The sequence below is a fragment of the Saccostrea echinata genome, unplaced genomic scaffold (assembly GCF_033153115.1).
Source record: "Saccostrea echinata isolate AGI-Se365-2 ecotype Australia unplaced genomic scaffold, CSIRO_AGI_Sech_v1 ptg000016l, whole genome shotgun sequence".
Taxonomy (NCBI): Eukaryota; Metazoa; Mollusca; class Bivalvia; order Ostreida; family Ostreidae; genus Saccostrea; species Saccostrea echinata.
In genome coordinates, this window is record NW_026889765.1 from 19,177,336 (window position 1) to 19,193,747 (window position 16,412).

Here is a 16,412-nt window from a genome sequence, read left to right on the forward strand (position 1 = left end):
GCATTGCAGAAAGATTAAACCCTTTTCGTGGCAGTGTATATTTTATTTTTACAATTTTGTCATGTTTTAAAAGAATTGGGAAAATGTATTTGTGCGAAACCTTTGCAATGAAAATATCTTATAAAATTCAAATTTAGTTTGTTTGTTTCTGTTTTTTTTTTTTTTTTTTTTTTTTTTTTTTTTTTTTTTTTTTTTTTGGTGGTGTTTGTTGTTGTTGCTTTTTTTTTAATTTAGGTGCGTAGACTGTTTAGCCTAATAGAAAATCACTTTAAAGAAATATTGTATTACGTCGTACTTTTTTTCACGGGGTCATAACCTTGCGGAATCATAAATTCTGTTCAATCCAGGGGTAGAAAATTACGGGTATATGTAAGATACCGAACCTGCACCGTAATTCTTGACATGATATACGAAAGGATAGGATACACGCACGATACGATTGGATACAAACACACAAATGAATTCGAGACATTTACGTTTACATGATATAATGTTACATTTAGTCATTTTTAGCACAATTTACACGCAGAATAAATAATAATTTATATCAATATGATGATTATTAACAACTTTAAACACACTTAAATATCATTCTTGCAGTCTTAATTTATCTCTATTAAAATTTTCTTTTAAGAAATCTTTTCAAAGAATCCATAGATAGCCCCATTCCAATGATCTCATGAGGACCACAAATGTTATTTTTCAGTATACAAAACATACGGATTTCTGATGTCATTTTCCACGTTATTACGTAACAATTATCCAGTATCGTCACGATATGTGCCTAAGAGCTGGGTACGTTAAGACCGATTTACGGCCCTGTAAAATCGGCAAAAATTAAACGCACGATTACATTCTATCAATTGTATCAATTAACTGTTAAGGTTTCCCTGTGTGTGAAATAAGAATAAATTTTTCTCAACTCACGTGCCCTTTCATTTATATAACGTTCAAAACCGGTCTAATATTCCGGAATTCCCCTATTTTGGACGTTTTCCTCCTCTTCAAATCTATATTTCGATATGGCCGCATCCGAGTATGTATGCGAAACTTTGCAGAAAGAACAAATACACTACGATTTTTATTATTAAAGAGAAAAAATAACCTTACAAAAGTGCGGCCACATCCGTTTTTACAAAAAATTGAAGTAAAAAATACTGCATTTTTGGATAGACGTCACCTTTTCTCCACAATAAAATCTATATTTTTAAAGGAATAAATTGTTTGATTCTATATCTGAAGGCTTTATTATTTTTTAATTGTTTTTTAAATTCAATTCTGCATTTGAAAAAAATTAATTTAATACAATTATTTATGCGAAAGAAAACCATATGAACCTTTCTCAGTGAAATTTACTATGGGACATTACATGTAAATTAGTGACGCAATGTATTGAAAAAAAAAATGACGTCACAAAGAGCAATCATGTTGAAAATATGTACTTGAAACAATTTCTTCAGTCTTCGCAACTATGATAAATATTCGATCAATATTTACAGCGTGTAAAAGTAATTTAACGACATAAGTTGGGATGGTTCAGACAATCAATTTACATTTAATCCTACATGTACAATGTACCTCCAATTAAAATGCGCGTCTCTTGGACATTGACTTTATTTGACTTAAGAAAAGGTTATTTTTAACATTTTTATTGAAAATCATCAGCTTTCTTAAGTATGTTTTATTCGTTTTCAATTCATATATGTCTGGGATTCATGAATGTCAAAAGACAATAGCTAACGGTTTTTTTTTTTTTTTTGGGGGGGGGGGGGTAGATTGGAAGCTTGTCTTACATGTATAGCAGTCACCATTTGAACTTTTCTTTTCAAAACTTGTTATCCTTGTCACTGTATTGTTTCAGATTTTTATTTGACAAAATGAATTATGACAGAAAGGATTCTAGTGTTTTATCGCATAATCAGGAAGTGTTTTATATATGACTAGATACTTTTAAATCTGCCACTGCCGACCTACATTTACTTATTGAAGGTCACCAGCTGGGAATGGAAAAGTTCTTACATGTAGTTACATTTATTAATTATATAAACATTTATCATGCTGATCGGAATATTGACATCAGTGTTTTCATGTAAAATTGGAATTAATTTATAATTTACAAGGAATTTTAGATAATTATGTTGACCAAGTTTATAAGGCTTAAAAAACGTATACAGTGGTGTACGATTTCGGTATTTTCTACGAAAATTTAAGTGAAACATGATACAATCAACCTTTTTTATTGTCTATAAATAAAGATTATCTGTTCCCATGTAGTTCTGTAAGAAATACAAACACGATCTTGCATTACTTGTGGACAAACACCCCCTTTCCGCTCCGTAATCGATGGTTTAACTCGTTATTTTTTTCATTAATTGTTTTCCATATACATTTTAAGGCATTCCAAGTCCTGAAATGAAAAAAAAAGAAAAAAAAAGATTACTCTAGATAGATATTTATCTGTATAAAAAACGAATGTACATATTAACTACATGTACACTATTGTTAATCTTGAAGTAAGCGAGTATTTTTAAAAGGATTTTATCCAGATTATCCATAAAATAATAGTAATATATTTCATAGGAAATATATTTAGTATTCCAATAGATGTTCATCGGGGCTGGAGGAGCGTCCTGTCCAATATCACCTCTGTGAAAACGGCGGTGCACAGTATCCCTAGATTCAACGTCCGTCTGTGATGATAATCCGTTCCAGAAAAAAAGCAAATTAAAAGAATTTTATCGTTACTACAAGGACAAATGCACAAGGAAATGCCCCAGAGAGTTAATGTATCCAAAGGAAGTGATAAAATTATCATTGTCACCGAAATAACTATTATATCAAATACATGTATCTTACCTTTGGCTGTGTAACATGTAAACATAGGGAGGAGTTCTACAGAAAATCTTTTTCTATTTTAATGCAGTTTTTGTCTTAGAAGATGACGTGATGTATCGTCTTGCAATTCATGTCAGCAGTTTGTTAGGTATATTTTTTAAGATTTTTTTTTTATCAGACACTAACATGAAAAGGAAACATAATCAAGCTAGTGTTATAATCCGGGAATGGCAAGGATAACTCTATGAAGAAGCACTGTGACGTGTTTTGCGTATTGTTCCCACAAGTAACAAAATAACATAAGATTTCGTATAATTTGATAACTGAACTAGAAATAAAATCTCTATGTAGCTTATAAAAAGGGACGTGAAAGTGAATTTTGATTCTTCTATGTGAGTGTTCTGTTATTCTGCATTTCGATTATTTGTATTTTGTCTCTATGTAAAGGGGGGGGGGGGGCTACTGATAATCAAGTCATACATGTAATGTAATGTGTACCAATAAAAAAAAATTTATATCAAGAATTTGATTTAAAACTAAATACATCCCTTTCCAATTTCCTTTGGCTCCCCACTGGACTGTGACCGTTGATCGATCTTTTACTGATCGATATCAATGCAAGTGTCTGCCGTTTCATGCTGCATTGCTTTGAAGACGACATGCGCATGTTTTCATAGCTGACGCGGATAAACTTTATATTCAAATCATACACACAATATTATATCCTTATCTTTATAACTTTTAGTTTTAGGGAATTATGCCCGTTAGAGTGGACTACAGCCTTCTGAATCCCTTCCCGAGAATTCGTGTGCATTTCCTTTCGAATTCACCACGCAGATTTAGGCATATAATTTTCGATTTTGTTAATCAAATAATGAGTATGTGCATGCAAAGTACTGTGTTTGTCTCTAAAATTAAATTATTAGCATTGGCTATATAAATATTTTTTTCATCGAAAAATTGATCTAAACAAATCGCACACCCTTTTTTAAGCCTTCGGAGATTCACGGTTTTTATTTGAAGCAAAATTTTTCAAGGTCTGTTAACGCAAGTTATGATAAAGCTATTCCAAGTTTTTTTTCTATGTGCAGTGTACGCGGACGAATTGGTTTTGAGGTTATAAAATTAAAAACAAACACAAATTAAAATTGATAAATACAAAGCTTTGAAACGCAAAAACGAAGTTAACTCAAATTAAAATCAACAAATACGAATCTCTGAAATGCATTTTACTCTTTTGGGATTGACATCCCTCTTTTTTAAGTGGTGTATTAATTTTTTTATTTCAATAAACTAGTAGTTTAACTATAAGTTTTATGGCGAGGAGAGGTCTCAAATGATAAGAAATTCTAACACTGTTCTGAAAATGCTGCGTTTTTCTCCTTTTGGTTTGTGTGTTTTCTCGGATAGGAAGAAAGGTTAGAATGGACGCTAAACAAAGAAAAAACTTGGAATGGCCTCATCAATCAGGACTCTTATAACCGGTCTCCTCTTGTGGTTTTAACATAGAAAGTAATTGTGTGTAAGTATATTGGGGATTGTTCCTGGTTAGGGTATTTTACATGAACCGTGCAGTAAAGCGGATCCACTGGAATGAATAAATAATGATCTATAAAAGAAATCCTAACATCAGAGAAAATTTTTTTAACGCAGTTTAAGACACCTCGTATCCCCGTAATAGCGAGTAATTTATACGTTTACCAAAAAAAAAAAGAAAAAAAAAAGAAGAAAATACGAAATTAATAGCGCTGCCATTTGTTGGAATGGAAAAGGGGAGTGGTGTTGATGGCTTTTTCATTGCCAAAAATCCAATTTTGACAACTTTATATGGGACGTTCCAATTTTCTTTCTAATACTGATTCATGTATCTTTAAAAATTTTAATGTAACTTCATAGACAATGCGGAAAATGATTGAAGAAATCATTAGGACATTTTTACATAAAAAAAATGATAAATTTGATACGAGCACAATTTTAAAAGAAGTACTACCTCGTCTCGTCTGTATGGATGAATCAAGCTTTATTACTTGTCTGATGAAATCGTTTGTAATAAGATTATATTTTCCTATAAATTATTATACTCCTTCCAGCTATCAAAGATACATTACGATGAATTGAAATATAGTTCAAAATTGTTTTCTGGAACATAAGGCAGGTTAAAGTAAATAGTTTCCGGTTCAGTGAATTTACAGATATCTTTTAACGTAACGTTATAAATCAGTAACGCCGTGATGACGTTATCACGTCAAAATTTGTAATTTCTAAATAAAACTCCCCATTTTTCGAGACCTCTGACGGAAAAACGGTTTGTGATAATTAAAAAAAATAAAAGGATTTTGAAAGGACACATCGTAGGCATGTTTGTAAAAAAGTGAAATCAAATTTGGAGACAGGGCCGCTCTGTTATACTTAACGTACCCAGTTTATTTTTTTTTTTTCAATGATATCAAACTCATCAGTTCCCCTTCAATGGTTAATATTCAAGGTTCACAAACCCTCTGCTCACTCATATAAACTGTCGCTTTAACCTTTATGATTTTCCGAAAGAAATGCATTTTTAAAGTAAAATACAAACAACCATACCATAGCTCGCAAAGGAAAATTTAACAAAAAAGACATTTCAACTTGACAAATCTATAAAGGAATTATAGTCATTTATGTCACTAGAGTTAACTTTCTTATCAGAGTTATCGATGAAACTTAATCAAACTATTCTCAGAAATTTTCAAATGTCGCACTTAGGAGGAGTAAGCATTTTCGATCGACGTTCCATATCACCGTGAGCTCTCCGCAGGTGAACAAAGTAATTCGTAGTCAAAAATTAATATAAAGGTATGTCATCCAATACTGGTTCGCATTTGCAAACAAAGTCATAGTAACGAACACAATATTTGCGAATTCTTAACTTAAAACCAAGTTGTTAAAAGCCTATTTCTATTTAAAAAATCTAATACAATATTCAAATTTAGTTTTAATATAATATTCGAATCTATTGACACAACCTGCAAAAAAGAATACGTTTATTGTTTCGCCAATACTGAAAAAAGAATCACAGATATATTCTTTACATGAACAAGTACAAGTAAATATCAATAATTGTGTATATGTGTTTTGTTCCCTGGGACCCGTTTTGTTATAAGATGCGGAAATCCAATTTATACTTAGTAAAGTGATACTAAAAGAAAAATATCTTAAATATTACGCAAGTTGATAAAACCAGTGAAAAAAAATTAGATCTTTTTTTTTTTAATTTCTCTTGAAAAATTAATCTGTAGTTGAATTTTACACATATATTAATCGACTCAGTCATCTTCCGTTTGCTCTATAGAAACGGATCCATTTCACACACATAAGCAAAGGGATCAGTAGAAATTCTATCAAACCAAAGGAATCCTCTATCCGCCCTGGCTCGTATGTGCGGTTGAGTAAGGTCACATTTTGGTACACTACCGTTCCAGAAGTTGAAGGTTATCTTAGTATTGTCTTCAAATACCCAGATACAATTTGAATTGTACAATCTGCTCTGAAGCCAAACGTCCTGACTGCTATCGCCATAGAGTTCTGTGTGAAAAAAAATGATTGATTGATTGAATGTTCCCTATTAAAAAATACTATAGTAAACTATAGCTATGTATAGTTTACTATAATTAACTATAGTTAATCAAAGTATCAAAGTTTTTACTGAAATAATATCAAAGTTCTAAAGTTTTTTACTGTAGAAAGTCACAGTGTCAAAGTTTTCAGTATACTTAATCAAAGTTCCAAAGTTTTCACTTTTGTAAATCAAAGTTCTAAATTTTAATTAATGTAAATCGAAGTTCCAAAGTTTTCACTATAGTAAATTGAAGTTTCAACGTTATTACTATAGTTAATCAAAGTTTCAAAATTTTCGCAATACGATATCAAAGTTTCAAAGTTCACAATAGTTTATGGACTTATTTAAGTATTTGAGTATATTTTTGCTTATTTTGTCGTATTTTTACGGGGATAGGGGTGGGATTGGGGTCGGGTGTTGTTGTACATGTTTATTTAAATTTAGAAATTAGTTAATTCAAATGCAATATTAACATTTATATATCAAACAATACATGTTCACTGAAGATGATGTAACAGGTATTTTGGTTCTAAATGACGCAAATTTCATTTTATAGTATATTATTTTCCTTTCTCCATAAAAAAAAAAAAAACTTACACTACATCTGCATTAAACTAAATACATTTGAATAATTGTTGCTCATCTTTCGGAGCGAGAGAAAACCTTACATTAAGATGCATTGAATTTTTTGTATATTGATTTTTTAGGGGAGGGGTCGGGTTAAAAAAAAGTTCTCTGAAGCTTTTATGTATTTTGACCATGAAATGTCCTAAAATGTCAGGAATTGGAATCAAAAGCATAATTCCACGGGTTTCACTACAGTAAATCAAAGTATCAAAGTTTTTTACTATAGTAAATCAGAGTTTCAAAGTTTTCACTATACTTAATCAAAGTTTTAAAGTTTTTACTATAGTAAATCTAAGTTCCAAAGTTTTTTTTCATAGTAAATCAAAGTTTAAAAGTTTTTGCTATAGTAAATCAAAGTTCCAAAGTGTATACTTTGATACTATAGTAAACTAATAATTAACTATAGTTTACTATAGTTTACTATTAATAGTATTTTTGTTAGGATTGTTTTAGGTCCCGTTGGAGAATTTTTCACTCATATAGAGAAGTCACCATATATCTGTGAAGGGCTTCGAATTTAGACCTTTACATGGCACTCAGGGCCATTCAGCAGTGCGGGTTCTTTATTGTGCAAACGCAAAAACAGGAAAACTTTTAAATTGTAAATAACAATATGATTGATTGCTAAAACACATTACTTCAAACGTACGATGTTAACGCCTTTGATATCGAAAACATGTTTCAATTCTCATAATATTCAGTATTCTTTACTTAAATTCTGATATTATGCCTATTTTTATTATCAAGGTGCAGTTTTGAAAATGAAGGAAATAAAATGATCAAGTATTTTGTAGAAATATATATAGTAAATTTGATTAATTGATAAATATGATTTTTATACTTTGAAACGTTTAAACATTTAATCGTACAAATAAAGAATAAATAGTGTGTGATTCTATATTTGCTTTATTAAATGAGCTGAAAACATGATGAATATTCCTGTCGAATATACACCTTTCCAACTAGATGAATAAAGCAAAGATAAATTCACACGATTGAAGATGCTTTATTTATCTCATCACAAAAGTTAATTACGTCATCCTGTTGACGTTGCCGAAAGAAAATTATTTGTTGATAATTAAAGTATGAAAAATTGGAATGACACTTGGCCTGTTGAGTCTTTCAAAACATATGTGACAATCTGTTGGGAGATTTATTTCATCCCAACTTTTAACTGGAGGTTGTAAGGACTAAGGAATCATGAATCCCCTAATCATATCATGATTTTGTGTACGGCGATAACATGTATAAATGTTACTTATAGATCAATGGTAATTTATATGTACTTTAAGTATAATGTGAGAGAGTACTGAATAAAGAACTTTTGACAATTTACATCTTGAACATCTTGAAGTAAGGGCCGCGTCAAAACCAGACGTGCTATTGATAAAGCATACTCGTGGTTAGTCTCATGGGTGGCATCCACCACACGTATGAGCTGATGTGATTTAACCTAATACTTTGTCGGTCTACATTTAACTTTTCCGTTTCATATTTGGATATTTTATCAGAAAAAGACGTTAATGGTAATCTAACAACAAACCTTCACGATAAACGTGATGAATTTAATTTTTCAATCGTCAACTTCCCTTACTTTTGCAGCAATATACCCTGATCACCTTCATATGGGGTGTACATCTCTCAGTTGATACGATACGCAAGCGCATGCTTTACGTATGAGCAATTTCTAAAACGAATTAAGTTATTGACAAACAAGCTGATGAAGCAAAAATATCAACAGTCTCGTGTAAAGTCATCATTTCGTAAGTTCTATGGTCGATACAATGACTTTGTCAGCAAATATAATCTAACAATCAGTCATATGCTGACTGACATTTTTCATTATTTATTATTATCATTATTTATTTTTAATTTTCACAGTGAATTTTCGACGGATTCCCTCGTTCCGATCATGACAAGGAGCACAAGGCGGGTGTGACCGGTCGGCAGGGAATGCTCACTCCCTCATGGCACCTGATCTCACCTCTGAATTTTGGAGGTCCATGTCTGTCCTGCTCCCGATTTGTATTTTTTTTTAATGGACTTTGAATTTGAATCTCCATATTTCATTTTATTAATCAGAAAGGAAATTATATTGGAATATGTTTCTTCAAATATCTTGACAAGAGAGTGCCTTTGCCCGTGTAGTATTTGTGTGCGTACGTACCTTTAACGTTATCTTTTTTTTTTTTTTTTTTTTTTTTTTTTTTTTTTTTTTTTTTTGCTTGCTTGCTTGCTTGTAAGGGTTCATCAATGAAAAATCATGTTTGAGATTTTGCATCTTATATGCCATGTCTTTTTGCTCTTTCTTTGGCATTATGTTTGGTATAAATCTGTTCTAACTTTTGATTATCTTGACATTCGTTTTTTTTTAATTAGGTATTTGATAAGAATATGAATAAAACTCACTTGTTGAAATTGATTCAACAATGGATGAAGAGTGGAAATGGTCCATTAAGGGAGCTTCTTTGTTAGATAAAATAAAGGTTAAGTAAACTTCATTCACTTAACTGTACAAATGCTGCTGCTCCTAAATTCGTTTTTGTTCATCTACTATACAGTTTATGATAAATTAAAAAAAAATTATCGTACTCTCTTCAGTCGACCGAGAATATTTTTGGAGAAAAGTTTAATAATAAAATTTGCATACTTTTACTTTTACCAAGTACCGATATACATGTATACATATATATATATATATATATATATATATATATATATATATATATATATATATATATATATATATATATATATATATATATATATATATATATATATATATATATATATACAATGCAGGAAACTAATTTTGTTACAGCATCGATGCTGATTTGAATGCTTCCTTTGCTTGCTGATTTGAATGCTTCCTTTGCTTGCTAATTTAATGCTAGTAATCCTTATCCTGATGCTGTTTTATAATTAGGTCAATGCTACCGGAAGTAGCATCATGCTACCGGAAGTGGATAATGAATTTCAGCATTGCCGTTTAAAGCAATAAAAGTGCCTTTTACAATTATTTGATCATAAGATCTCACTATGTATCAATAATGTTAATACTTTAACCAATATTCTTTCTTTCTTTTTTAATTTTTTACTGAATTAAAACTCATTTATTTTCTAATGCAAGTAGGATAATGCTGATTTTATGTAGGTCAATGCTGGTTTTATCCTTTGCTTGCTGATGCTGATCTTGGTACAGTGGCTGCAACGTTATTGTTGACAACTTACACGAACGATCACGTTACACGAACGATCCCGCACGATTAACGCACGATAGAATCTGTTACACGAACGATCTTTCACACACACGATTCTACACGTTACACGATCTTACACGCTTGCTAACGCAAACGCACGATTCTTCACGCAAAATAGTTCAAATTCTTTAGGAATAGATATTTTCGAAACGAAATAAAGCTTAATACTTATTTTAGATTTCAAATAATTATTGATATTATTTCATCGACTTTGAAAAATGAAAAAAAAGAGAAATGGATATTTCTGGAACTAAATACATGTAAGACTTATTAATCATTTTAGATTACAAATAATTATTTACGTAATTCTACGACTTAAGAAAACTGATCTTTTCAGAAGATGTACATGTAGGTGGACCGTGAGTTTTGATTGTCTAAATGAATTGGATTTCATAATATGCAAAAAGGGATAAGTTTGAACAAAAAATGGCATGAAAATGAATTAAATTATAAGTTATATCCATGTTTCCATTTGTGAATCTCTAAAATCAACAATAATTTTACAAATCATTTATTTGCAGAAATTATAAAAATAATTAAAAGTATGATAAACACTGATAAACGAATCCCTGACAATCATGTCGTGTACATGTACATTCGCCGGCTAAATATTTATGTAAGCATTGAGAATTGTTTATTTATTTATTTGTAAGAATATCTATTTTTGATCTATTGATTTTAAAAATATCTTTACCATAATTAGCAGTAAACATAATAAACATCAAAGAAAAAAACCTTAAACATCTAAGTACGGTTTATCACAAAAAATCACGCTATTTGACAAGAACACAATATTGTACGACTTATCATATTGCTTATTTCCAAGCGATAATTAGTTCGTTCTTCTTTCAATTATGTAAATCGCGCTTCATTTATTTTATTTGTATGGAAAAAAAAAACAAAAACAGACAAGCGAAATGCTTGTATAACAAACAACATTCCGATAAAAACTTACAAAACGAAATTTACACGTTTCTTCACGCACGATCACGCACGATTAAAACCGCAAACGATTGAATCTGATACACGCACGATCTCGCACGTTACACGAACGATCACGCACGTTACACGAACGATTCTACACGATTGGTTTGTCGACAATAACGTTGCAGCCACTGTAATGCTGTTTTTTAAATGCTGATGCTGATGCTAGCTCGATCCTGATGCTACTAATGCTTATGCTGATGCTGGTTTATGTAACAAAATTAGTTCCCTGCACTGTATATATATATATATATATATATATATATATATATATATATATATATATATATATATATATATATATATATATATATATATATATATATATATATATATCCCTTTTATATTTTCCTTCTTTGGTTTCTTTTTATCATGAATAAGACTGTGTACGATTTACTGCTTGGTCGTTATTAATTAGCGATAATTCGTTCAATTATGCAAATCGCACTTCACACGAGTACACCCGACAGACCGGACGTATTTCATAGCGGTCCGCATTTCTTTTTTCACAACTGGTTAAAAACTTCAAATTAAACATGTAATATAATTGTAAATACATAGTGTTTGGAAGTTTAGTAGTAGTGCTAGTTCTTTTTGTTTCCTTTGTTTTCATGACTTCTTCACTTTTTTCTTCGTCCTGGGGAAGGGACAGGGCGTCCCGAAAATTTGACAATTTTTATTGTTCGTGTTGTTGGTCATTTTAAGTGTTATATATATATTATGTTTGTGCTGCGTTTCTTATTCATAAGCTAATATCAAGTTGATTGAGAAATACTTGAGAAAAATAAAAATATCAAAAGATTTTCTAACCAATAAATTTGATGAATAGCTCGTTTTTGCTCTGAGAGTTAATTTTAATCAAATCTCCTCCATCTGATCGGCAACTGGACAAAGCTGCGTCGTAAGTGAGGGTGTTGAGTTTATACTGCAAACAAGCCACCTCAGAACCAATGAAAAACATCTTGTAATTCTCGATGCATGGCTCTGAAGAAATATATCACATAGAAATTATCACTGAGTTAAAATAACAAACTGATGAAAACTCAGATTAAAGTGGTACTGGTTTTTGATTCAAAATAAGATAATGCTTTAAATACGATTTTCTACTTGCGTTCGTTATATTAGTCAAAATGATATAATAATAAAGTTATATAATCCCATAAATCCACATGCCTGATCACCTCTGTAGTATGGTTTGCAACGAGAGAGAAGTTGATCTTATCGAATGAAAACTTCCTGAGTTTTCTTTTTTGATGATGATGAAGTCAAACGTACAAAATGCTACGAAAGACAAACTATAAGTACTATACATATATGTATAGTTAGAAAATTTACAAAGTTAAACATTGTAAAATTGACTTTGGACCTCATGAAATCTTATCTAAAAGGTAGTATCAGTGAATACATTAGAATAGAAGTTAAATATATTGATCAACATGATAGGCAGGCCGACTCCTATGCGTGTTAGAATTCAGTTAATATAAAATGAAAATAGTAACATCATTGAAAGCAAACAATTTCAGGCAATATCACGGATGACATTGTCTTCCATATAGGTCAATTAATGATTGTATGTAAACGACGACAATAAAATATAAACTTTCCAATCAATGTTTCTTTAATCTGTAAAAACAAATAATGAATGTTCAAAGCTTTGTCTTCATATCTGATACGTTTTTGTACTCGTCCTTTAAGGTCCAAATGAAAATTACTAGAGCTAGTTCTACTTTCAGGGACAATGCTTTTAGGGTAAAGTGCTAAGTGTGGAAATTTTATATCAATAACTTTACATAGTAGCTCTCTCTTACAATGTCCAAATAAATACAACTAGTCCTAATTGTAACGGGAACCGTTACAGATGTTCCCCAAACGGCTCCCCAATCCCTTATGATGCCCCATTCCCTTCTTAAAAAGCTTCAATAAATTAGACAATACTTTTGTAATATAGATGGAACTTTATTTTTAAGGGTATTTCATTGGAAAACTACTCCGATATAGCCATATGGGTATTAGCGAATCAAATTTCAGCGCATGTGCTTGCACATGTTTTCTACATTTTTCATTTTAGTTTTCTTATAGTGTCTCACAAAACATACATTTGTGTTAAAGATTAAAGAATTTCAATGAAAAATAAAGGAGATGTAACCCTTTAAGTATTAGCCAATCAGAATTCAGCATACGCGCATGCATGGCCTTGCATTCAATTTTGATAGTATCATAATGTAGGAGCTCTATGTGCCCATCCATGTCGTAAATTTCATCCTGTTTTGTTGAAAACCAAGGGAGTTATAGACATTTAAAGTTTCAACCGATCTGATTGTAGCACATACACCTGCCTGCGCGTGTTTGTATCAGCTAATCAGAGAAGAGCGCACGTGCATGTGCGTGAGTTAACGCTAATTTGACCATGTTATCTTGTCTAGACTACTAATGTATCTTTATATTTTGAGTTTCAAAGCAATTCATCAAGAAATATAAAATTTACGGCTTCATCAAGTATATCAGTCATTTCACTCATTGCACGCGCGCGCACGTGCATGCATGTGCGCGCAAAATGACCTTCGTTCCGAACACCTACACAACATACCTATTAACCCTATAAAGGTTTCAATCGGATGAGTGGTTCTATGAAAACACTCCCGGCCAAAAGTACCGGAGAAGAAAGTAGAAAAAAAGAATAATAATTAGAAGAAGAAGAAGAAGAAACAGAGTAAAAACAATATGTTCCCAAACTTCGTTTGGGGAACATAATTAGAGCTCGATATATTTTTAATATCACGATTTTTAGTACAAAGTACACACCAGGTGTTTTGACTAGTAAGTGAATTTTAATTCTCAGACTTTTTGCAATCTCCTAGAAAAAGATGGAACCAGATTGCAAACTTTGCAATGTCTAATCTTTTTTTATATTTCTAACTTAAACACTAGCTTGTTTGATAAATATTAAAAGCTTTTAAATGCTTTGTCTTCACATCTTAAAAAAAGTTCTTTTCTTTCAAGGTTGAAATAGTTACAAATGGAGCTAAGTATACTCACATGGACAAGATTTTCGGAGAAACTTGATAACATGGATAGTGAAAACGAGAATAATAAACTAAGTACAGACTTCAGTCAAATTTTTATTTTTGATATTTTGTGTTCTATTGAATGTATTTGCTGAGGCATTTGCAATTTTTTATAACATTTCGATTCAAACATTTGATGAAAATTCTGATTCATTATCAAAATTATTTCCAAAGTTATAATGGTTTGAGATTTTGACTTAAAGTTTGTTCTCAGTTTATGGTTTTGGGGGGTGGAGATTAACTAGCTAGTGACTTTTTCATAGCTATGTAAATATAATACAAAAAATTACTGATAACACCCTTTTTTAAGTGGAATTGAAAGAATACCACTGATTATATGTTTGTTGATACTGTACATGGAGATTTGAATGGAACATTAACCTTCATATACCGTTGAATCCTGATTTCATTTAATTTATACTTAATTGTGATCGAGACAACTTTCGACTAATTATATGTCTAAAAGAACTTAGCACAGCAGAAAGCTCGAAGAATCGATAATGCAACATGGGAGATTTTCCTAATGCACTTTCTAATTCCCCTAATTAAAGCACATTTATACCAAGAAACACCAATGCAAACTTATATAATCCATAATCTTATGATGAAGTATGTACACAGTGTACACAAATAAATATACATATACAAATTTTAAAATACCAGTATATTATGAATGTTAACAGTGGCTATCGATCAAATAGCTTCTCTTCCTGATAGACAAAAGAAGCTCTGATCACCTTCCAGGATGCATAAAATTTTCCGAAATGCATCGAGATTGAGACAAGAAAAGTCAGGAAGCTTTTTTTTGAAAGTACTGGGTGTGCCGTCATATTCTCACGATCTTTAATCTTTTTTTTTTTTTTTTTTTTTTTTTTTTTTTTTGGTTATTTCTTGTAATTAATTTTTAAAATCAACTCTTGTAAAGAAAACCATCCAATAAAGTCAAAGTCCAGAAAAAAAATCAAGTTAAAAAACTTTAGCAATAGGAAACAATATACTTTTTCCTTTTAGTTTTGGAAATGTACAAATGAATGAGGGGTTAAAAAATAAAATAAAAAGAATGCAGATTAATCACCGTACATTTTCGCTTTTGAATGCAAAATATTAAGAGTAAGTTTCATTTTGTAATACATTATTTGTCAAATGGTTTTATCAGAAAAAAGTTATTAATTTTAAAGTATAAGTATAAATATAAGTGTATGCATATAGGTATATTTATAAGTACATGTATATATAATTAATTAACTATTAAGTTCAAGCTAGTAAATCCTATTAAACGTTAATCTACATGTCTAAAATATATAAAAATATAGTAAATAATAATTCCATTCTCTCTAATGCTCTCAAAATAAAATATTAACATTTTTGATGTCGGTCTTGGGAATAAAATAGTAGTGCAAGCTGTTCTACCTGGCATTGGTGTATAACCTATGACATTGCTTCCAGGAAAACTTGTCAGGTTCACAGTGTTACCGGGAAACGCATATCCACAACATATACATATTTTGATGTCCTTCTTCCAGACTCGAGGACCAGGGTATTCAATCATAGACAGACATCCCAGTAAGCAATGTTGTGCTGAATAAGCTGGAAAACCTTCCGAACACTCTGTGAAAATGTTCTCTTCTGATTTAATGAAAATCTGTTGCCGTATTATTCCTTCTATACTTCTAAAGCATAGACACAGTGCAATAATGAGCTGCATCACTGTAACTATAGAAGAAGGTTTATAGAATAAACTACTGTTGTTGTGTCAGTGTTAAAAAAATCCACACGCAGATCAATAAATTTCTAACCTTAATTAGCAGCGAAGGATATCATCTCAATCTGATGTTTTATCGACTTTTCTCTCATCAGAGCTGCTAATTACATAGTATAATTCAACGTCTCTGACTTCTCTCTATGCATTCAGTTTATTACTAGAGTCCGTGAAAGGACGTACAGAGAAGTACAATTTTATTCAAATTAATTTTACCCTTTCATAAAATAAACTACATAAATAAAGATCCTTGAAAACAATAACACAAGAGATGAATTTTACATTAA

At 30.8% G+C, this 16,412-nt stretch overlaps 1 protein-coding gene across 1 annotated transcript; it reads right to left on the bottom strand.

Moving 5' to 3' along the window:
* Positions 1 to 6,157: 6,157 nt before the first annotated feature.
* LOC133188201 (uncharacterized) lies at positions 6,158 to 16,071 on the bottom strand. Its single transcript, XM_061323581.1, has 3 exons — positions 15,777 to 16,071; positions 12,112 to 12,285; positions 6,158 to 6,396 (listed from the first exon to the last, which is right to left on the bottom strand). The coding sequence occupies exons 1-3, from the start codon at positions 16,069 to 16,071 to the stop codon at positions 6,158 to 6,160; spliced, it is 708 nt and encodes a 235-aa protein (XP_061179565.1).
* Between the last annotated feature and the right edge of the window lie 341 nt (positions 16,072 to 16,412).